Genomic DNA, 24,742 nt, shown 5'->3' with positions numbered 1-24,742 from the left:
TCAAGTGTCATTCATATTAGTGCAAAGTTTCAATACATCTTTGTTGTTTTTTTGATGAATTGTGTAATCGATTGTATTATTGCTGTTATTAACACACACCTCCTGACATCCACAGCCCGTCTCACCTGTTTCCAAGTTGTCAGATATAAAGACTGATATAATTCAGGCCTGCTGGTGGTAAATAAAGCTTATTTGTTCTCCAATTCTGGATTTTCAGTGTATTTCTTTTGACTATCCAGGTGTTTTGAATGTCCACCAGCTGCTGGATGCACCCAGGACTAAACTTTCTCTCCACAGCTTGTTCAATCTCAGCTCTTGGTGAAAACATTTGCATTATTACAGTAAGTGCATTAATGAGTCTGCTGTCTTTGAGTTTTTCATCTTGTATTATTGCAGAAGAGATTACAGACCCTGAACATGTTCCTGTTCATATCGACTGTCAGTGTTTCAACCAGCATCATCGTTTCATCATTGCATAAGTTGTTTCAGGTTTTTTTATGTAAAAATGCAAAACATTTAGCAGTAGTAGTGCTGATAATGTAAAACTTACAAGACTGCTCTGTGATAGCTGATGTTTTTTTCTGTGGTGCTTTCAGGTGTTGTAGTAACTTGTGTCTTTTGAGTTTTGACACTCGGCTGAAGAACAGCAGCCTTTTTATTTGATGAAGAGACCAAATTTGTATTTTCCTTTTTAACTTTTAAACTCTAAAGGTAGTTAAAGGTCACTTTAACTTTTGACTGTTCAAAAAAGATGCAATCCTGAACGCCCTAATGTCCATTTTATCACACTAGCACATGAACGCACCACAGAAATGACTCTCTTGTACACACTTTTAGTTCAGTCTTTCTTTAGCTGTACACAGTGTCATTGAAAGGGCACCTTCATAATGTAAAGACAGTTTTTATTTTCATTTTCAGCATCTTTTAACAGCATTAAAACATATTAAAACATCGTTACTTCCTACAGTTCAGTGCTATTTGATTTTTAAAGCAAAGATTTAACATTGGTGACTGTTAGTTATTGAAGAATTCATTCTTTATCATACAAAATAAACACATTAGATTTATTGTCCACCTCATTCATTTCATATGTACAGAGTCTTCATACAGGCATACTGTTGAGACTTGTTGACTGTTGAGTCACCTGTGCAGGTACATCTCTGACTACATGTACACAAGGAAGCAGAAGGAGTTTACATGCAGCAGGTCAGTCAATCACAGCAATAGAATAACGCTGCCATCTGCTGGTGAAAGCAGGCTACTACTGAACAGTTTATCTGCTATTGGCTGCTCTTTGCTGTCAAGTTATTCTGAGAGATACCAGTCGGTACCAAACACCAGCCAATAGCTCTAATTCACAACAGACAGACTCACACATCACTGATTTGAAGGATAACCATGCTCTCAGTTATGGAACAACATTTCCCATAATGCTTTAGGGGGATATAAACAGGAAGTATAGCGTTGCCATGGATTCAGCGAGTTAGCTGTGAGCTACAACTTGAGCCCCGTTTTTTTAGCCTATATTTGTTTACATGTTGACAAAATGGCGCCATTAAAAGTATCCCGATTTAGTTATTATCATTTCCTTTTTATTATCAGTTTGCATTGTAGCCATGAATCTACAGACATCACTGGATTACTTGATACTGAAGAAAACTTATGGGGAGCGACTTTTTTAAATTTCTAAGCAGATTTATGGACATTTATTCGCGATGCACATCACATATGATGATATCGTCGGGGAGTGTAAGTCACGCTGAATCTAAAAATGTGTGTATTATGTCTGTGTGTTCAGATTTTACTGAGTCCTCTGGATTATTTGGTTTTTTCAATCAGTTAAAACTAATGAAAAATGCTGTTACAAGTTTCTAGAGGTCAGAGTAAAATTATATGTGACGGAGGAAAAGCAGCTTTACGCATTTGGGAAGCTGGAAGGAGGTGAAACTTCAGCTGTGCTGCTGCTGCCTCACTGTCACCACCAACAGCTGCAAGTGATCAATTAATTAAGCTGTAAAGAGGAAAATAAATATCTCTCCAGTTTTTGTTCAGTTTTCAGTAAAACTGTGCTGATGAACAAACAGTCCATTTGACTCTGTATCTCTGGTGTCTCATAAGCTTCATTGATCACATAAATACAGAAATGTGTAAACTATCTGGCAGTGATATTGTGCGACTGTTTCCTCAGATCAGGCCCTTCGTCTATGAACAAACAGACAGACACATTAGTGGAGATATTTGGAGGCGTTGAAGGTCATCGAGATGAAGTCCTGAGTGCTGTGAGTAACATCTAATCACAGCTGCCATCTGAAGAATAATCCACTAACACAGAAAAACTAGATGGGATTTAAGATGTGTTGTTGTTGTTGTTGGTTTTTTCATCCAACTGCAGGATTTTGATCTCTTGGGTGAATAAATGATGTCATGTGTGATGGACCACTCCCTAAAACTTTGGCGGATTAATTCAGAGAGAATGCAGAAAGCCGTTGGCGGATCTTACGAGTACAACCCCTCCAAGACCAACAGGTACAATCACACACAGAAGTGGGATTTTCATTGTAATGTTTTTATAGTCCATTAATTATGGATTATGGATTAAATCAATCTAATCAAATCTACATACTACCAATATTGGGATCTGTACATTCCTGTCTACAGATTGCAGGAAGTTTGCTGGCAACTGGACCATCTTACTGTTAGAACAGATGGAAAGAAAATTCATACTATCAACCTAAACAGAGACTTTAAAAAGCTGAAACACCACCCTCAAGGTCAGAATAGTTCATTCTCCTTCTCTGGTGAGATATGTGTTAAGTTAGCGTTAAGGATACATACAGTATAATAATATTTTGTAGGATTTTGTGTGTTATTTGAAAATGGCCAGTTTGTCATATTCTTGTTGGTTCTGTGTCAATTCACCCTGAATTCCAGAAATGATGAAGAGGGATGTCTATGTTCCTATTATATGAACTGCAGTTTTGATTCACTCTAACCAAGTTGACAGAAATATTGATGTTACGTGTGTGTGTGTCACAGGCCAGAGATTCAAAAAGTGTGTATTTGTGTGTTTGTGCGAGGAGATAAAAGATAGAATGTGAAAAAGAAAAAGTGCAAATCAGAGCTTTTTAAATGATGAAGGTTAACGAGCTGCATGTTTTTAGTTGTTCTGTTAATTCACTATAGTACAGTACAGAGTATTAACTCTTGAAACACAAAGCAGTTCTTTCTGTGTGTGTGTGTGTGTTATTCTACAGGGTTTTCTATGGGGTTGTTCTGTATTATTTTTATCAAATCAGACTCTCACTAACTAGTCTCACGTGCTTTTACCTACAAACTTCATTCAAATGTAAGAATGTGCAGCATCTTTATGAAATGTGCAGCATCTATTCAATTTAGCTGTTTTTAGTAATTGAAATATCAAAGTATCTTTCTTTTTTCTGTATGATGTCGCTCCCTCGCACAGGTATACGGCTAATTTGACTTCTCCACAGGAAAGCGTGTGATCACCAGGGCGGCGAGGATCAAGTAGGATTCAGTGTATTTATAGATTATTTATATATTTATAGAAACTTTATTGACGTGTTGTTTTGATCAGATGAGGTCAGACTGTTTAAAAGATTGGATTAAAATGTTATTAGTAAAACATCTTGTATTGGATTCACTTTGACGTCAGATTTCTTGCAGCACAAACATCGTCTGTATCACATTCATGACCCGAAAAAAACAAAACAAGCAGCTGCAGCACATTCAGTGTCCCCTAAAAGACCCAGTTGAGCTTTAGAGCTTGAAAATAAATACATTTTTGGAAAGTGAGGATATTTTGTCTGCCCTTCCCTTCTTAAAGGGGCTCTTTAAGATCTGGTTTAGTGTGAAGGTTAGAATTGGGTAAGGGTCAGGTTAAGGGTCTGGGGTAGGCAATGAGTTGGGACAAGGTTAAGATAAGAAGCTATAGGGAATGTTTCAGGTTACTGCGAGTCCTCACAAGTATGGAAGTACAAGTGTGTGAGTGTGAATGTGCACCTCTGTGTGTGTTAGGACAACTCATTAAGTGTGTCGTCCTTCTGTAGAAGAATAAGGAGAGCAGGACACTATGCTGCAGTCTGCACTCAGCATGTCAGTCACACACAGCAGTCAGTAAACCATTTCCTGTTATGGGTGAGTGTATTCAGGTTTGTGTGTGTGTGAGAGAGACGCTACTATGCACTGTCTCCTTAGTGGAATAATTGAGTCTAGGACTTCTATTGACATATATGTGGCACATAGGATATTAACATGCAATTGCCAACTTACTTGTGTTATTTTGTTTTATATGTTTGCACTTTATTTTACATGTTAACAGACCCTCCATTCAATTTCATATATTTCTATGTATCTGGATGGACAATGTTAGGTTCAGTGAAGCCAGATAACAAAAAGATATCCTAGGTATGTTGAACTTGCTATTTTACACGTTAACAGACCCTCCATTCAATTTCATATATTTCTATTTGGAGTGTAAAAGGCAGGAGATCAGCTGGGGGTTTATAAGCTGTGAGCCTGCGCTGCATTCTTCAGTTGGCAGTTAACGTATAATCAGTAAAGCCACGGAGGATCAGCAGACTCACACTCTTTTTTCCATCTGTTCTTTCAGATGTGTAAATGTCATGTAAACATTTATACAGTTTATCAGTTTTTCTATTTAATGTACTGTTATGTATTGTAGCGTGTAGTTTGTAGTTTGTCAGCGGTCTTTGCGCTAGCTTGGTGTCCTAAACTGGGACGAGTTGGCGCTAGCTTGCCGTTTACGATGATGGTTATCATCAAATTACACCTGTCAAAACGTCAAAGGGAGTCAGATGTAACGTTTGCTTGACTCCACTGATATATATGTATTTATAAGATTTAATGTTAGAGTTTTTTATAGTTTATATTTCTTTGTTTTATTAATTTTCTTCTAACGGTTAATAACGTTTATTTTCAGTTTGTTTCTAACGGTTAATAGAATGTAGACGGTTAGAGCCCGAACAGCTGATTAGCAGCGCTGTAGTTTACCGTTGCCAAGGCAACCACTCTATGGGCGTAACGTATGCATGCATGTAAAAAGAAACACACACACACACACACTCATCCTCACACTGATAAATGGATGAAGAAATCTGTGGGCTACATTCACTGCGATCATTAATAAGACTCTCTTGGATTTGTGTTATTTGAATGGAAATGAATCATAGGATTACGTTTGGTTTCTGTCTCGGGGTGAAATGTGTGTGTTTCCATGAAGTGGAATTTGTTGGAGTGAGTTGTGGGACGACTGGAGACGACGAGGTTTTAATGAGCGCTTGTTTGATTTGTGAATTGGAAACTGGAAAGTCTTTTCTTCCTGCTGATTTGCTCTGTTTAGTAGTAAAGTAAATACTGCTTATGTGCATATGAGTGTGCTTTTCCTTCCTTCTGTCCATTTTTTCTTTCCTTTCATCCTCCCTTGTTGTTTTCTTTTGTCTCATCTTCATTCTTAATTCAATATTTCTAAACACAAGGAGGAAAATGAGATCCGAACAAAACCGACAGAAAAAAGAGAGAGAGGGTAAGCGAAGGAGGAATGACATGAATCTTTTGTGCAGTGCTCTCTCTCCACCAACCTCTCTGTGCTCTCAGTCGATGAATGAGAGGAAAATAGCCTGTGTTCCTCCATCTTTCCTCGGCCTCCTGACAACTCCACAGCGATCAATAATCAATCCCTAACCTCTCTCATCTCTCTCACCTTCTCTTTCTCTCCTTCTTTTGCTCCATCCTCTCTTTCCTTTCAAGTCCTTCCATGTCACAAGATATTGAAGCTGCTGCGAGGACGTGCACAGGACTGTGCCGATGCACAAACGTACACAGTCACACACACAAGGAAGAACACAAACAGCTTTTTCTAGTTTTTCTAAAACTTGTTGAGGGGCCTAAGTTGTGTCGGGTCCTGTCAGATGGCCCCAAACATCTGTACAAATCAGGATTTATGGAATCACATCGTCATGGTGTCTGAAACCCCCTCCTGCCACACCTTGCTGATTATGGGATTGTGGGGGCTGCGTCCCACAATTATTTAAGTTACTGAAACTGACAATCTGACGAGCATGTCCATTTCATGCAGCGATCGGCCAGGTGTGCAGAGATGAGACACTTTGCAGGATTTGAACCGCTCTCTTAAGGTCCTTTTTTTCATTCATCATTTCATTTCTGTCACTTTTCATAAAAAACTTAGTGAGACAAGAAATGTCATGTAGGAGAGTTTGTCTGAAAGTGTTCACCATCATCCCCATTAGTGTGATTATTACATTTCACTGGTCTCTATGATGTCAGGCTTATCACCAGACCTTCCAGTATGACGATACACAACAGCTACTAAGTAATAAACATGTTTGCATACTTGTTGGTGTCAAGCATGTCCAGGCCTTCAGGCAGCCTGTGTGTAGCCTGAGAGGAGAAACCAATGGCAAAAAAATAAATGTCCACAAAGTGACTCAAACTGTAAAAGTGCAAATGTACGGACACAACTGGGAAGTGAGAGGGTCATGTCCTCCCCATCCCCAGTGGAAATGATGCCCTTCAATACTGAGAAGAGATGCACACACAGTCTTTCTATGGCCTATAATGTCTTGGTGGTGGCAGCTTCAGCTACAGAGTTTCACTGAAGCAGAAACAGACGACTCAGTGCCTCACCCCATGAGAAACTGCAGCCACACACACACACACACACACACACACACAGTCTATATAAAGAGCTGCGGCTCAAATGTAGAAGCAATGAATCTACAACTCCTTTACCTTCATGTACATTCACAGGTGGCTGTTGCTTTAGGAAATGTTCATCTTGCCCATACGGACGTGATAAAAGAGAGAAAACAATCTGAGAGAGAAATGAAAGAACAACACTATTCATTCCTGCTGTTTTCTCAATATCAGAAAAAGTGCTAAAAAAATATTGAGTGATAATTATACGATGGACTGAAAAGGAAAAACTGAAAATGCATCTCATGTCAATCCCTGTGTTGTACATCCAGTGTCGACGCAGCATTGAACAAGAACAGTGACGCTGTTACAGGAAGCCACCTGCTGTTCTGGCATGTGTGTGTCTACATGTATGAGTGTTTCCCCTGCTGTGGTTATCAGGGAGGAAGAGGTGTCCCACTCAACATCTGTCCAGCTGCTGGCTGGTGTCAAATTCACATTCAATTACTTGCAAAAAAAAAAAAAAAAAAGAGGATAAATGAGGAGATAAAACTATTTATGATTATATTTTCACATCCTGCAGGGTCTATTACTGAGTGAGTGTATGTGTGTGTCTTTCTTCTTTCTTTCTATATCTCTATCTTTAAAAAGATCCCTAAAAACATCATGCAGATTGTTAAAACCAACACAAAATATCCACAAAAAATACCAAGAACATCACATGACTTCAGTTTCAATTACAAGTGATAAAGACTCCAGCAACAGGAGGCCCAAATGCTGCAGCACAACATGTATTTACTCTATCAAGTGCAGGAGTGGGCAGTCTATATCATCACTGTTATATGAGCGCAGGATGAAATTTCATACATGAAAAGGGATTATTAGGCTTAAATGTGCATATAAATACACTGTCTTCCCTTAAACTGTATATTGTTAAATAAAGTTAGAGATCAGTTTGTTTCTCTTGCACTCTCTCTGGTCCATTTGCAGTCTTTTCTCTTTCATGCTCTCTTTTTAAACAAGTTGTGTTGTCAGTAATATAAATTCAATTTAAACCTCAGTGACATTAAAAGCTGCTGTCCCTAATCCCACCTGATCTGTAAACAGTAACACCATCACTGCTGTTATGAAGTCTGACACTCCAGCATCTGCTTTTGTATCTGTTGCTGTAAGAAAGGACGTCAACTTCAATCAGAAAAGCAGAGCAACATTCATTTGTTTTATCTACTTTCCACAGTCCCACATCTCCACTTCTTTTAAATTTAAAATGTAGGCATTTAAAACTCAAATCTTTTATTCATTGGTCTGATTGTGAAACACGTCGGTGGTTTAAAGTGCTTACGGTCACTTCCCAAACGACATTTAGTGATTACAGAGCTGCGAGACAGAGTGGCTGCTTTCAATCTGGTTTCATGATTATTCAATAATTTCTTTGTCTCTCACTTACACAAATCTAGTAACATTTATATTTAATCATAATGACTCTCACACACACACAAAAGATGCAGAAATACAAATCTGGTTCCATGTTTATTAAATAAGGTGAGATCTGATGCTGCCTCTTTCTTCCTCACACACTCACATGCAGTACGTTCCTTATGGTGCCATGTTAATTCAAATCATGCATTATGATGCTGTTTCCTTTTACAACATGGACATCAACACACTTATTTTCATTTCTCTGTCACAAAGTCTCTCAAACACATACAGTACTGTGCAAAAGTTTTAGGCACCCTAGATGTTTAGATTCTTATGCATTATGCAATACCATCAGGGAGGTGTCTGATCGGTCCCAAATTTATTCATGACATGACAATGACCCCAAACATACAGCTAGAGTCATAAAGAACTATTTTCAGCAACAAGAAGAATGATGAGTCCTGCAACAGATAGTGTGGTATGGTCCCCACAGAGCCCTGATCTCAATATCATGGAGTCAGTCTGGGATTACATGAAGAAGCACCTGAGACGGCCTAAATAATAAATCCACAGAAGAACATCTTTCTCCAAGATGGTTACAACAACCTACCTGCAAGTTACCATGAAAAACTGTGTTAAGGTGAACCGAGGAGAACTGCTGCTGTTTTAAAGGCAAAGCTGCTCACAACAAATATTGATTTCATTTAGGTTTCTGCTGTTTACTCAACTTTGTAAGGTGTTCATTGATAAATGAAAACAATTGATAGCAATATTTTTGTAAGCATTCTCACTTTACTTTTAGTGCCTAAAACTTTTGCACAGTACTGTATACACACGAAAACGTGCACAAACTCAAATAGACCTCATCATTGTCGTAATTCAATTCATAAACGCACACATACACTCACAAACTGATACTCATCATTCACTGTATTACATTACAGACCATAAACATGTTTAGCGTTGTCATAGTGAGTTAATTTGGGCTCCCTGTCTGTTAATATAACCTGCATTTCAGTTACAGTTTTCATTGTGCAAGGAAATCGTAAATAAAGTGTTAGTGTGTGTGTTGCTTTGCACATATACAGTATATGTTGCAACAGCTTATTAAATCCTGTGGAAAGAAAGAAATGCTCATACTGTACATAGTTGCCATGGTAGATAGCACAGCAATAAAACATCAGTGGATTAAAGGGAACAAAAAGAGAAACAGATGGACCAGCATGGTCAGAGGAGAGAAATATGTACATTAATATCTTTTGAAATCACTCATTCATGTCAATATTAGTAAAACCATGAAATGAAACAATAACTGTACATGTGTGCATTATTAATGTCAGCCATGTGACTTTTAGCATGAAACACATTTGCATTCTCTGTTAGAATATGAAGGGAACCCAGATGGATTATGTAGAAATTCTGATATATTTTGAAACATTTAATTTACTATTTTATCAGGCCATATGGGATCCAAAGTTATTGTAAACATAATATTGTAGGATAATACATTCACAGTCTACAGCACACAAGAGGCTATTTTTCTCCAAATGAAATGATTAGATCTGATTTTTAAAACAGGAAACAGTTGAGCCTCTTGGGTAGCGTACCAGTGCTTGTAAAATTTGGTGGTGGAGGGCTGGAGGGAAGTAGAATAAAAACAAAAGTCAATGAAGAAACTCTCTGAACATATTAAAATGTGAAAATAACAATGAATGATTAACAGCTTTCATTAAAACGCCACACCACAATATATTTTTTTCCCTCACAGCAGAGGATGTTTATTACTCTAAAGCACATGTCATTAGTATAAGGTTCTGGTATCTTTAACAGATAAATTCATGATGTGGAACACAAGTAATAAGGAGCTTTATCTGTGCTGATACTGATGCTACAGATAGTACTGGTTCACCTCTGGATAGAAGGAGAAACTGTCCTCTATAATTAACCCAGAAGTGCTACAAGTGCTGTGCTATCCACTGTATAACCTGTTAGAATGAACCTCTGTGGATATAAAGAGAGGAAATAAAACGGGGAGATAACTCGTTTATGTGGTATTTCCAGGGTTGTATTTCTCATGTAGCCCTTGCTGAGAGAACAGGAAGTTTTTGCTGTTCTGCTGTCTTCGTCAAATTAAGCAATAATAATTTCTTCTAAATGCAGCCATTTGTTCACAGTATAGGTAGCAACCTAATTGCGGAGGGTAAGAGTTATTTATTTGCTGGGAATTGTTAACTGTAACAAGATCCAGTGAAAGTGCAGGTCACTGAGATGCACCAGACACTTTGATGGATGAAAGAGAAGTGAAGGCAGCTAGCAATCCACTCACAGTGTAACACTTCCTGTAATTTAATGTCATGCTTTGAATAGAATAAACACAGTGTTTGAAATAGTAGTAAACCATCACTCAACATAACAATAACACCAGATCTCCCCTTTCAATGATCAATACGTAGACGGCGTTGATTCATCAGACTTGTTTAGTCAAATGATGGACACTGATGGTTATAAACAAACAAAAAATTTATTCATGAATGAATGAGTGAGTGAACAGCATGAACCATATAAACAACACAAAACAGGCAGTTAACAATTAGAACACAATAATGCATATAATTTAAAAATAAATATGTATTAAAGTCCAGGAAAAAACAATTAAGAATAACCAATATGTCCTGCTAACTAAAGAACCAAATGAGTGAAACATTTCTATTTGTGGCCTTTTCTGGTGATCAAGTGCTTTAACATTTAAACTGATGTCTTTGCTGTGTAATTGTAGATTAAGTTTGTAAACATATTTTTTCTATGAAAGAGTTCTGAATATGTTGTAAAAAGTTGCCATCAGGAGAAAATGCAATGTGATAAAGTCTTTCTTTACAGTACCAAAAAAAGAATAATCAATAAAAGTAACAGCAAAGAAACAGTAAACATAAATAATGTACAGATTGAGATTGATTTATATCTCTCTGACTCTCCCGTTTAAGTTTTGAGACGTCACGTAATTGCCAGCACACCTCCGTCCACATTCAACCTGAGCAGGTCTAATCAAGTAGAAACTGAACACCTGTGTGGGTGTGCAGTGCTTATGATGAGTTTTTAAGATGTTTTAAGATAGTCTGGCATATGCAGTTGAAGCTTCTTCCCCTTTTCAAGTAACCTTCTGGTCAGAATCTAGCAGCACAAATGGTCTTTTGACTCTGCAATATACTCCTCCAGGCCAGCTGGGAGATGTAGTCCTTCAAGCATGTCCTACATCTGACCGGATGGCTCAAAAAAGCTCTAAAAAAAAGAGGCGACAGAATTCTTTGTCCCTCAAAGTACCTCAAGGGGTGCTGATTGTATTTTTTTAAATATTTACCACAACGTTGCTAGTTTAAATCCCAGCACACACTTGATAAGACAAATTTTATTTAACATTTACTATTGATGTTTCCTTGAGCATGACACTGAACTCAGCAACTACTGGATGAATGAAAGAAGTTGACGTCTCTCCCCTCAGGGTCATGTGATTTCTTGTAAGTTGCAGAAGTGAAAGTGAAAGAAGAGCAGATGGATAAAATGGCGTCTGACGCGGGGTGAGTGTTAATGAAATATTCTTATTTTACCATGAAAGTCTCAGTCAGTTTCTTCTCTGAGGACTGTAGTGGGGAGAAGAGTCAGAATGAACTTCTATGGCTATAAAGAAAGGAAATAAAACGGGTAGATAACTTGTTTGTGTGGTATTTCCGGTGTTGTGTCGAACTCTTTCTCACGTAGCCCTCGCTGAAAGACCTGTACTACGAAGCAAGTTCAACATACCCAGAATATCTTTTCGGTATCTGGCTTCACCGAGCCTAACAGTGGCTGTCCAGACAACCAGGGGCCTGTTTCAGAAAGCGGGTTTAGTGAGATGAGGGAAACTCTGGGTTTTCAATTCCAGAAAGAGAGCTAGCTTAAACTGTGGATCAGTTACCGCAGTAACTGACAAACCCTGAGTTTCTCTCTGTCAGACACGCTGTTTGATTTCCTCGTTCATTCAGTCTGTATAAATGCGCATTCAGTAGCAGAGTTTTACTGTATGTCAGAATCAAAATCCTTGTAGGATATTGGTTTAGTTACTCGAGTTACCGTTTTAATGCACATCAGTCTTTCTTTGAACAGCGTTTTTTCTCTTATATTCAAATATTACACAGCGTGAATTCAGCCTCAGCTCAGAATCAAACCTCTGCATGTCCTTCTGTTATAACACTGTGACACAAGACAGCTGTCAGTTTATCAGAGCAGCTCCTGCACTGAAATGTTTACTGCACATAATGTGTAATCTCAGTTTAATTTTTTTTAAATGGGTATGAAGCTTTATAATGATCTCTATCACTCATGATGTGATTGGTTGCACTGATGGAACAGCATTCTTACAATATTGGAGATTATATATTAAAATTTTAAAGTGAGCAGGATCGTGGTGCAGCTGCAGAATGTAGTTTGAAAGTGAGTTTTTTTTAAATAGGGAGCATAGTCTGAACGTGTTTTAACAGCATTTCAGTGACAATGTTTAAATTTACTACATTTGTTGAAGTAGCTGAAATAAAGTCACTGAATGCTGTTGAGACAAGATACAAATAGACGTCTAAACATTTCAAATCTGCTGTATTTTAACCTCGAACTCGAACTAATATATTTAAAATGTAATGTAGCTGCAGCCTGATACACAGTCAGATTCCACTTTGTCATCATTAAGGAAATGTAAGTCTGGTAAATGATGAATTAATGGACGACACTTAATAAAACTTCATTGTTTTAACTTATTGACACTTTTCTTTGACTCTGGTTCTTTTTCTTAAAGATAAATGTGCAGCGTCCACATTCACATGAATGAATATCTCTACCTGAACTGGATTAAAATGGAGGCTCTGCCTTTTATTTACCTGTTGTTTCCTCATTGGTCTTGGTTACAATATAGCTGAACATGTTACTATACTGCTTTGACATACAGCATGTTGGTGTTCAAGTTTGCTTTCTGTTGAAGTGTAAAATGTTCTAAAACTGGTGTAAAATATTGTTGGCCGTTCAAGTTTATACAGAAATCATGAATGTTACACAGCATTTCTGATCTGATAACAGTAGAGATGGTCGTTATAGTGATGAGTTATGTTGCTTTGTTGACTGCACTGGTAGAATGAAATAAGAGTATTTATCAATACTCGTATCGGTTCTTTTTCATTACCAAAGAATTGGGGATTTTTGAATTATTAAAGAAAGAATAAATTCAGAACAGTCAGCAAAGTCACTATATAAATTCAATAATATCTCACTTGAAAGAAATTTTAAAAATGTCAGTAAAATAAATAATATTCCTGAAATTAAAAATACTGCGTGAAGTTTAAAAAGAATGAAGAACACAGATATCAGTCAGTATCTTCATCCTGTCCTCCTCCTCCTCCTCCCTCTGCTGCTGGTTGAGAGGAGGGGCTGTTTCAGCCAGAAGCTAAATTTACAGGAATTTAACACATTTTAATACACGATAATAACTAAGCTAAACACAAACACCGACAAATAGAGCAGAGGAGAGGACAGAGAAGCTAGAGCAACCATAAATGACATCAAACCGTGATAGAGACTCAGCATAGATTCCCCGTTTACACAGGAGGCGTTCAGGTACAGTGTTGAGCGTAGGTCACCTGTGTTTTTGAAGCACTCAGAGCCCAAAACAAATTTCTATGTGGTTATGCAGGTAAAACCAAGGGAAAAAAGACTTGACAGCACTGTGAAAAAACATAAGAAACCCCTGAAGTCTAATGATGAAATTGTGAAAATGTGTATTTGAATGTAGGACGAAACTGGCATTAAAACAGACAAACGCCTCCAAGAACAGCTCAACATTTATGAATAGAATAAACAAAGTGTGTGAAAGAGGAGGGGTTGTTAATTACGAGCGACATCATCAGAACCATGAATAAAGTACTTAATATGATATGAGATGAAACGCTGATACCAAGTACCTGCAGAAAACTTCTGTTTTAGGAACAGCAAAAAGTCATATTCAACCAAGTGAAAATGTAAACGAGCCTGTAATCATACAACAGAATAAGAAGATGTAGAAACACTAGAAATCATTTCCAAAGATGAAAAGTAGGCTAAGTTTTATCCTCACGACACATTTGATAAGACAAATTTTATTTAACATTTACTATTGATGTTCCCTTGAGGATGACACTGAACTCAGCAACTCAGTGTGAAGACCTGTCCTAGACTAACAAATGAAGGTGAAATTCAAAAGAAAAAAGTTATATAACACTGCAAGTTCTGGTAAATTACATGGTAATGACTGTATTATAAAGGGATACCTGAAGTACTAACATTTTGACCAAAACCTATTTTATGTTTATGACACACACACACACACACACACACACACACGTTGACAGAATTGTGTGATTTCTTGTAGATGGCAGTACTGGAACTGAAAGTCTTCAACGGAGCAGAGCAGATGGATAAAAACTGACGTCTGACGCAGGGTGAGTGTTAATAAAACATTCTTATTTTACTATGAAAGTCTCAGTTTCCTCCCTGAGGACTGTAGAGGGGAGAAGAGTTAGAATGAACTTGCGTGGATATAAAGAGAGGAAATAAAACGGGGAGATAATAACTTGTTTGAGTAATTTGTTTCTCTTGAATCTTGCTTTCTAATCTCACAGTCAGTGTTACTGGTTTACCTCTCAGACTGACTGAAGTCCACAAGATGAGTGCTTGTGTGGAGGAAGAGGAGGGCAGAGCAGAGCCTCCAGTATCCAACGTTCTGTCTATGAAGAGAAACCGGTACAACGATCATCCTCCAACCTTCAGTAATGAACCTGGACCGTCAAACACAAAGTAAGAGAGCTGCTACCAACTCATTTATATGACTCATTAGGGCCCTGGCACTGAAAGTGTGAGGAACCTGTTGTTTTTGTAGAGATTATTAGGTCAGAGTGGTGCGAAGGCCTATTATATCTGAAGCAATTCTTCTTCTCTGCAATAAATCACATTTTTGAGGAGCTAAAGGTGCTTGAAAACCCACAAAACTTTGCACATGCGTCAGAAGTGAGGGGAAATTTATATTTTTTATAGTATTTGGGCGTCGCCAGCAGGCTCCAAAGTGCAGTTATTTTATACCCGGAAGTCAAATATTTTAGCTTCATTTGCCACAACTTCCATAGGAATGAACAGAGCCCCGTCTCTGACGCTGTATCCAGTGCTCTTTATACATCCATGCATGAAGCCTAAGAAGTTTGAATTCCGTTTGAATAAAATTACACAGATCTTCTGCATCTGTGGGGCCCATAGAGCATGAGCACCAGAGACTTCCCCCAGCCTAGCCAGCTACTTCCAGCTACTTCTGGTTAAGCCTTTTCCCATGATTGTGTGAAAAACTTGTGAAAAATGCTTTTTGGGCTAATGTGCATCAAGTGACAGACCTGGAAGTTGTAATTATGCGGTTTGGCTGTTGTGTCAAATTGGCTTCAAAGCCTGGTGCTCTTCATGGGGTCTTGGGCTCAAAGTACTCGAAAATTCATGAAACTTTCCACATGTGTTAGAAGTGGTGGGAAATTATATGTTTTATAGTGATTGGGCTCTTTTGTCGTCATATCCATTCAGTCACATGCAAGGCTGAAAATTCCTGAGCATCGGCTTTGATATGAGTTACATAATTTAAAATTTCCCTGAAATATTTAGCCAAATAAACAATTTCCAGTGTTCAAAAGACACCCTGATCATATTCTGGTTTATTAAATAATGAATACACAATCAGAATATCAATAAATACAGACTCAAATAATTAATAAATAATATGAACGCATTCTGCCAGCAGAAATGGTTCATGTGCCTCTGAGCAGGACACAGTATAAATACTGAATGCAGGTTGTTATTCATGTGCAGGTGTTTGTTAAACAGCTAACAGGCTGCAGAGAGAAAACAGCTGCTCTGGCAGTGATAACTGTTCACCTTTATTAGTGTTATCGCAGTGCACATGTGTGCAGAAACAAACTCCATGAAAAATCGCCACAGCTGTGACAGTCGAATGACAGCTGATCCAGCTGTTTTCAGAAACAGGCGTCGCTTCATGTGATGCTTCAGACGAAAGGATGTCCCATGTGTTTAAAAACATATTTCCTTGTTTCCTCTCTCCTCACTTGGTTTCCTTGCGTCTTTCCTTGCATCCACGGTGGGAGGGACTGAGATGCAAAGAAAGGATGCAAGTGAGGGACACATGGATGCAATTTAAGAGACTTGGGATGCCACGTACTGCACACAGGAAATAATGTTTTACCCATTCACACAGTGTCCGATAATCCTGAAAATTCAGAGCCGTGTCAACTGACCTCCAGCAGCGATACCATGGCTACCGCTCCCTCTGACGCATGCAAATTAATTTTAATTACTTCTGCCAATGACATTATGTTTTCTGTTCCCCATGGTTGATTTTGTGTTTGTATATTAAAATTTCTACTAATATTTATTTGCTATCTAAAATTTAACACACATTCAAATCATTTGTCCCATCTTCCCCTTAGTATCTGTGACAGCTGTCAGTCATTTAGAAAAGCTGTGATCTAATCTGCAACTTAATATCTGCAGGAGCAGCAGTTTGTGTATTTAGAGCTCCTTCAATGGCTTTGTCATCAGAGAATTTATCAAGGATTCACATGATATGAATAAAAACATCTTGGTGGTGTTACAGACGTCAGACAGACCACAGACAGAGAGCAGAGTCTCCAGCATCGGACTGTCTGTCTATGAAGAGTGACTGGTCCATCCATCATCCTCTGAACTTCAGTCATGAACCTGGACCCTCAGACACAAAGTAAGAGACTGTTTCTGCTGTAAACTGATTGACTAATGGATAAATGTATTGCTGCATTAATGATCCACTTGTGTAGCACCACCTACTACATAGCGCCCTCAAACACAGAGCCATGTTGGAATAAAGTTGCTTTGATGTTCATGAAATTCAGTGGGATCATTGCTCTCATCATTCTGGACATACTAAAAAAAAAAAAAATCTGCCCAACAGGAAGTCAGCCATTTTGGATTTCGTGCATCAATTTTCATTTCACAAACACGTTTGAGGCCTTTAGGATGCACAAAAGTCAAGAAACTTTGCACCCATGTTCAAACTAGTAAATGTTTTGATTTGATAACACAATTGGGCTTAGGTGTGGCACGTTGGCTGTATAGCGCCCCCTAATTACTTTTAGCATTTATGAGGTGCTAGGGGTGCTCAAAAACTCAGGATACTTTGCACATGCATCAGAAGTGGCAAAACTTGATATCTGATATGGATCTTGGGCTTGAATGTGGCAAAATGGCTCAATGGCACCCCCTAGAAAATTTCAAAGTCAAAGCCCCCACCTTCAAATTTAACATAGATTTACGAAATTTGGTACACAGATGAAACATCTCCAGACTTTAAAAATCGCCTGAAAATCGTTGAATCGGGGCTCAATTGATGCTGGCTTTTTATAGTTGTGGTGCACGCGCTTAACTCCAGGTGAAACTACTCCGAGTTGATTAAACTGACTAAAATCAGCTGTTCTGGAACTGGAAACTCAGAGTTTCCTATCTCGGAGTAGATCAACTCAGAGTTCAGGATTAGACTCAGAGTTTGTTGAACCTGCTTTGTGAAACGGACCCCAGGCCTGAACACATCTACATGTCAATATTGAGCCATAGTCATAGCACCAACTATTGACAACGGGAAGGCAGCCTTATGTGACAAGGTTCATCTGATTTACATGACATTTACATGGTGTGGTCTGCACATGATATACAGCAACATGACATATAATTTGTGGATGTTCTCTAGCGCCACATAGTGGACACAGGAAGTGTTATTTATTTCCTACATTCAATGCCCAATTTTTATTACAGTTGCTCTCTGGTAATGAATTGCTGCATTAATATCTCACTTATGTAGTATATCCTACGGGCAACAAGATCTGAAGTCTAAATGACAAATTGTTCATCAAATGTATATACAATTAATATAATATATTATATTAATTGTATATATTAATATAATATATATAATTAATATAAATAATATAATAAAGTTGCTTTGATGTTCATGAAATTCAGTGGGATCATTGCTGTCATCATTCTGGACATAATAAAAAAAAAAAATCTGCCCAACAGGAAGTCAGCCATTTTGGATTTCATGCATCAATTTTCATTTCACAAACACGTTTGAGGCCTTTAGGATGCACAAAAGTCAAGAAACTTTGCACCCATGTTCAAATTAGTAAATATTTTGATTTGATAACACAATTGGGCTAAGGCATGGCACATCGGTTGTGTTAGCCCCCTAATTACTTTTAGCATTTATGAGCTGCTAGGGGTGCTCAAAAACTCAGGATACTTTGCACAGGCATCAGAAGTGGCAAAACTTGATATCTGATATGGATCTTGGGCTTGAATGTGGCAAAATGGCTCAATGGCACCCCCTAGAAAATTTCAAAGTCAAAGCCCCCACCTTCAAATTTAACATAGATTTACGAAATTTGGTACACAGATGAAACATCTCCAGACTTTAAAAATCGCCTCTTGGAGCCATACCCTAAGTCCAACAGGAAGTCAGCCACCTTGAATTTACAGTGCAATTTTTCTGCAAAGTGAAGCCATTGACAGGTGTTATACAAACTCCTCCCAGACAATTAACCAGTGCGACTTTAAATTGGGTAAGTGATATCTAAAGACCATTGCTGTGCTATGCTAATTACCTCTGCCAATGACATTGTGTTTTTGTTCCCAACAGTTGATTTTGTGTTTGTATATTAAAATTTCTATTAATATTTATTTGCTATCTAAAATTTAACACACATTCAAATCATTTGTCCCATCTTCCCCTTAGTATCTGTGTCAGCTGTCAGTCATTTAGAAAAGCTGTGATCTAATCTGTGACTTATTATCTGCAGGAGCAGCAGTTTGTGTGTTTAGAGCTCCTTCAATGGCTTTGTCATCAGAGAATTTATCAAGGATTCACATGATATGAATAAAAACATCTTGGTGGTGTTACAGACGTCAGACAGACCACAGACAGAGAGCAGAGTCTCCAGCATCGGACTGTCTGTCTATGAAGAGTGACCGGTCCAACCATCGTCCTCTGAACGTCAGTAATGAACCTGGACCCTCAGACACAAAGTAAGAGACTGTTTCTGCTGTAAAGTGATTGACTAATGGCTAAATGTATTGCTGCATTAATGATCCACTTGTGTAGCACCGCCTACTACATAGCGCCCTCAAACACAGAGCCATGTTGGAATATCGTATTATTTATATTTCTATTCATGATGCAGAACTATTATTATAGACACTGTTTCAAACTAAGATGGATCTTAATCTGCATTTTATAGCCAGAAACTACAGATGGTATTTCTGTAGCAACCTGAGAACCTCCATGTCAGAATTTACACTTCAAGAAGATATTCAGACATCTTTGCCCCAACGTTGAAGTTACTGTAAAGATCTGCATCTATTCAAAACCTGAAAGAATGTGCTTCAAATGTGTCATTCATTTTCTTATGTTTTTACTCAAAATATACCTCAGGTCAGCTGTTATAAGTTACCAGATGTCATGTTGAATCAGTACATATCATAATAGTGCATTATGTGGTGAAAAGGTTATTTTTGGAAATGCTTTGCTCACCTTGATTATGTGTGTTTGAGTTTTCTCTTCAGCTAACTGCTTATATAAAATATGGTGAAGAAAATTAAGCTCAAAGGTCTACTTACTAATCTTTTGGAGCTTTCAGTTGAAAGCTGTGAATCATTAGTAAGTGGATCTTACTAATGCATGAAACACACTGTTATATGCTGTTTGTCTTAGACTGCTAGTCTACCACAAGTTTTAGACCACTTCTAACCTCAGTTCAAACCTAACTAACCTAAGATAAGCTGCCCAAAGGGACTGTAAAGCAGTAAAGGACATAATAATCTCTCTTTAATGGAAGGCTTTTACAGTGAAGCAGCTGCAGGAAGTGTTGAGTTTGTGTTAATAGCAAACTACAAGCAGATCATGAAATATTTAGTAAGACAGCCAGATAAGAAACACAGTTAAGGGTTGTTTTCAGCAGAGAGACAAATAAATCTCTTTATGTCAGTTTATAAAATTTAAATATGTATTTATGAAAGTAGGAGAGTTTAAATAAAACACACTTTTACTGTTCTCTGTGACTGTCTGAGCTTCTAGACAGTGTCGGCTGTAGGAGTATTGATGTTTTATTATTTAATTACCTCGTTATTGTGGGCACCGCCTCCTGTTTGGTTAGGATTTGTTAGTGCCGGGAGGGAGCACTAACCCTTGTTCAATTTGATCAATGAATCAGTCTTATAATCTTAAGTTCTTGTCCCAAACAGTGACCTCTGTTTACTGCAGCTCAAATGAACAAACAACCATTTCTTACTAGCTCTAAAGAAATTATCTTTTAATTTTAATGTTATTCTATTTCAACCCTTGATCACAAAGACATGTTATGCCTTACTTTTGAGGTGTTAAGTCGTGCTAGAGGCGTCATCTCAGCAGGACCAACATTGTTTGGTGCAGCATCACCAGTGTTGTTTGGCAGTTAAAGAGCCCAGATCAGGCTTTGGACTGTGGGTGCGTCTTCGTAGATGCAGAGGTGTTAAACACCAGTAAAAGGGAGTCAAGCTGTTCCAGGCTGCTCTGAAAGAGTCTTCAGGACGGCTTAATTTCTAGTTTGCAGTATTGCTCTCAGAAAGCAGGTAGAGGTCCATTTTAAAGCGTTGTTTTCTTCTTCAGGAGTCTAAGTTGAGGATGTTGAGTTGAGGTGTTGTGAAGTTGAGGTGTCGAATAAAGTTTAATCTGACTATGCTCAAATCCTCAGCGGCGTTTACTTCAAAATAAAATACTGTATGTGTTTACTTCAAAATTAAATGACTGTATGTGGAAATATGAAACTTAATGTTCCAAATAAAACAAAAACAAACTAAACTTGTTTCAGGAAAAGATTGAATATACATATACTTGGTTGGAGAAGAAATGAAAGAGATGTCTTAAGAATTTTTCTCGAGTTCTTGGAGGTTTTGCAGCTTGCTTATTCTGAAATAAAGGGATTTTTAGGGAAAGTCTAATTCTGAGTTTTTACATGCAAAAATCACACTTCAAAGTCACTAGGTCTGAACATTTCCAGTCAGCTTGTATCATATTTGTAAAACTATTCAAGAAAACAGTGAAGCAGTTTACATATGTTTCATAATAAGTCAGTTCTTCTAAATAACATAACAAACATTAACTTTCATACTGATACTTGATGATGTTTAAGCATACAACCTTCACTGATTCAACTTCCTTAAAATATTTACATGTCTCAAACCATCTACACTGAAATAAAGTTTAATACTATAGTGAAAGGAACTTCAGTAAAGAAACACGTATGTGATTCGGTTACTGTCAGAAACATATTTAAATATAAGTTCAACATAACTCTTACTTCATAATATAAAAGCATTCATTATGACTGTTGTTAAACAATAAAAGAAAACTTTAAACTGAAATCCTTCAAACATTATATCTTTACATTCCTATTACTACTGAAAATTCACTCTTTCAATACAACTACTAGATCAAAAGTTAAACACTTAGGTGTTTAAAATACAAATACATTGTTACCAAACATTCATCAACTCTTAACATAAGGAAATTTAACCCTTGTCACCAGAAGGCAGTATTGTTGCATGTAGTATAAAGTTAATAAAAGTTGATAAGATAAAAGTTTTAATATCTCCTTAGTAGATAGTCACACAACTATGAAAGTCATACCATTCTTCTTGTATTTACATGACAAATAACATGATATAACTTGCATAATGATTAGACATTGAATTTACATGAATTTCAGGTTTGGCTCAGATTTGCAAGGAGGCTTCACAAAAGTCCTCAGGAATGTGGGTTATAGTTTATGGCTTTGGTGAGATAAGAGAGTCAAACCTAACTAACCCAAGATAAGCTGCGAAAAGGGACTGTAAAGCAGTAAAGGACGTTATCAGCTCTCTTTAATGGAAGGCTTTTACAGTGAAGCAGCTGCAGGAAGTTTTGAGTTTGTCTTAATAGCAAACTACAAGCAGATCACTAAATGATAAGATAAGAAACACAGTTAAGGGTTGTTTTCAGCAGAGAGACAAATGAATCTCTTTGTCAGTTTACAAGACCTAAATATGTATTTATGAAAGCAGGAGAGTTTGAATAAAATTAATTATTTTCAAAAAGAAGCTATACTTTTACTGTTCTCTGTGACTGTCTGAGCTTCTAGACAGTGTTGGCCAAATCTTAATATTTTTCAACAACAATCAATGAAGCATATTAGTGATAAAGAAATGTTTTTACAGAGAGAGGATGAGGAAGAGGAGGAGTGGGGTGTCTGTGGCGGAGCAGCTGTCCTGCTGTTCTTTGTGTCAGGAGGACGTCCTGAAGGATCCAGTCTCTACTGGCTGTGGACACTGGTTCTGCAGACAGTGTATCAGCTCATACTGGGACAAGTCTGCTTCATCAGGGGACTTCTCCTGTCCTCAGTGTGGAAAAAGATCCAGGACAAGATCTGGACTGCAGACAGACAGTCAGACCATCACTGTACAAAGTAAGACTGATTGTATTTGTGTTGGTAATAGTGAATAATTGTCAGCATGTCTCTCTTTAATCTCACATGTTTTCTCTGTTTTAGTGAATGTTGCTCTCCAGGAGGTTTTACATGAACATAAGAACAGTCTGAGGAGGAGATGTGAAAGTGTGACTGAAGGAACTGATGAAGCAGGAAGTGAAATCCTCCTCAACAGCATCTACACTGAGCTCTACATCACAGAGGGACAGAGTGAAGAGGTTAATACCCAACATGAGGTGAGGCAGCTTGAGACAGCTTCCAAGATGAAGATCCTCCATGACGCTCCAATCAAGTGTCACGACATCTTTAAAGTCTTACCTGACCAACAGAGACACATCAGATTTGTTCTGACGAGCGGCGTCGCTGGTGTTGGAAAAACCTTCTCAGTGCAGAAGTTTACTCTGGACTGGGCAGAGGGGTTGGAAAACCAAGATGTCAGTCTGGTGATTCTGTTTTCATTCAGGGAGCTGAACTTGATCAAAGATGAGCAGTACAGTCTTCTCATGCTGATCCATGTTTTCCATCCAACATTACAGAAGGTCACAGCAGAGAAGCTGGCTGTCTGTAAAGTTTTGTTCATCTTTGACGGCCTGGATGAAAGCAGACTTTCATTAGATTTCAACAACATGACAGTCATGTCTGATGTCACACAGAAGTCATCAGTCAACATGCTGTTGACAAACCTCTTCGAGGGCAATCTACTTCCCTCGGCTCTCGTTTGGATAACTTCCCGACCTGCAGCAGTGAATCAGATCCCTCCTACATGTGTTAACAGGGTAACAGAAGTACGAGGCTTCACTGACACCCAAAAGGAGGAGTACTTCAGGAGGAGATTCAGTGATGAAGATCTGTCCAGCAGAATCATCTCACACATCAAGACATCAAGGAGCCTCCACATCATGTGTCACATCCCAGTCTTCTGCTGGATCACTGCTACAGTTCTGGAGCACATGTTGACTACAGACCAGAGAGGAGAGCTGCCCAAGACCCTGACTGACATGTACTCACACTTCCTGCTGGTTCAGACAAAGAGGAAGAAGCACAAGTATAATGAGGGACATGAGATGAGTCCACAGGAGCTGACGAAGGCTGACAGGGAAGTTCTTCTGAGGCTGGGGAGGCTGGCGTTTGAACAACTGGAGAAAGGAAACATCATATTCTACCAAGAAGACCTGGAGCAGTGTGGTCTTGATGTCAAAGAGGCCTCAGTGTACTCAGGATTTTGTACAGAGATCCTCAAAACAGAGAGTGTGATCTTCCAGAAAAGAGTCTACAGCTTTGTTCATCTGAGTGTTCAGGAGTTTCTGGCTGCAGTCTACATGTACCGCTGTTACACCAGCAGGAACACAGAGGTACTGAAGGCCTTCCTGGGAAAAAAATACAGTCACTCATCCCTGGATGACTTCCTGATGAAAGCCATGGAGAAATCTCTTGAAAGTGAAAATGGCCACCTCGACTTGTTTGTTCGTTTCCTTCATGGCCTCTCTCTGGAGTCCAGCCAGAGTCTCTTAGGAGGCCTGCTGAGTTGGAAAAAGAACACTCCAGAAATCATCCAGAGAATCATCAACAACCTGAAGGAGATGAATACTAATGTCTCTCCTGACAGAAGCATCAACATCTTCCACTGTCTGATGGAGATGAACGACCGCTCAGTACATCAGGAGATCCAAGAGTTCCTGAAGTCAGAGAACAGATCAGAGCAGAAACTCTCTGAGATCCACTGCTCAGCTCTGGCCTACATGCTGCAGATGTCAGAGGAGGTTCTGGATGAGTTGGACCTGAAGAAGTACAACACATCAGAAGAGGGGCGACGGAGACTGATTCCAGCTGTGAGGAACTGCAGAAAGGCTGTGTAAGTCCAGATGTGATTATCAACATTATAAATCAATAACTGCAGAACACACACATCTCTCATGTCCAGCTGCTCAGTCCAAAATGTTTTAGATACTTCCTGTTGCCTCTGTACCCAACTCTGAAGAGTCTATTTGGTCTCCAAACGTTGT

At 38.4% G+C, this 24,742-nt stretch overlaps 2 protein-coding genes across 2 annotated transcripts in view; both read left to right on the top strand.

Annotated features, from left to right (window-relative positions):
* The window catches only part of LOC122976773 (NACHT, LRR and PYD domains-containing protein 12-like), a 197,501-nt gene that overhangs the window by 107,708 nt on the left and 65,051 nt on the right, over positions 1 to 24,742 (top strand). The gene's annotated exons all lie outside the window — the stretch shown is intronic.
* LOC122976775 (protein NLRC3-like) lies at positions 1,825 to 24,595 on the top strand. The gene is made up of 10 exons (XM_044345441.1): positions 1,825 to 2,279; positions 2,393 to 2,526; positions 2,659 to 2,771; positions 11,609 to 11,684; positions 14,534 to 14,603; positions 14,784 to 14,958; positions 16,808 to 16,930; positions 19,144 to 19,266; positions 22,471 to 22,718; positions 22,803 to 24,595. The coding sequence occupies exons 6-10, from the start codon at positions 14,828 to 14,830 to the stop codon at positions 24,593 to 24,595; spliced, it is 2,418 nt and encodes an 805-aa protein (XP_044201376.1). The 5' UTR covers positions 1,825 to 2,279; positions 2,393 to 2,526; positions 2,659 to 2,771; positions 11,609 to 11,684; positions 14,534 to 14,603; positions 14,784 to 14,827.

Source organism: Thunnus albacares, chromosome 24 (genome assembly GCF_914725855.1).
Source record: "Thunnus albacares chromosome 24, fThuAlb1.1, whole genome shotgun sequence".
Lineage (NCBI taxonomy): Eukaryota > Metazoa > Chordata > Actinopteri > Scombriformes > Scombridae > Thunnus > Thunnus albacares.
The sequence above is the reverse complement of the archived record's forward strand: the minus strand, read 5'-3'. Positions and strand labels throughout refer to the sequence as shown.

Bases quoted from the DNA above. Each gene is read 5' to 3' on its own strand.
- LOC122976775 (XM_044345441.1), top strand. From the start codon at position 14,828: ATGAGTGCTTGTGTGGAGGAAGAGGAGGGCAGAGCAGAGCCTCCAGTA. The intron at 16,931-19,143 runs GTAAGAGACTGT...GTGGTGTTACAG, and splicing joins CCTGGACCCTCAGACACAAA to ACGTCAGACAGACCACAGAC. The intron at 22,719-22,802 runs GTAAGACTGATT...TCTCTGTTTTAG, and splicing joins TCAGACCATCACTGTACAAA to TGAATGTTGCTCTCCAGGAG.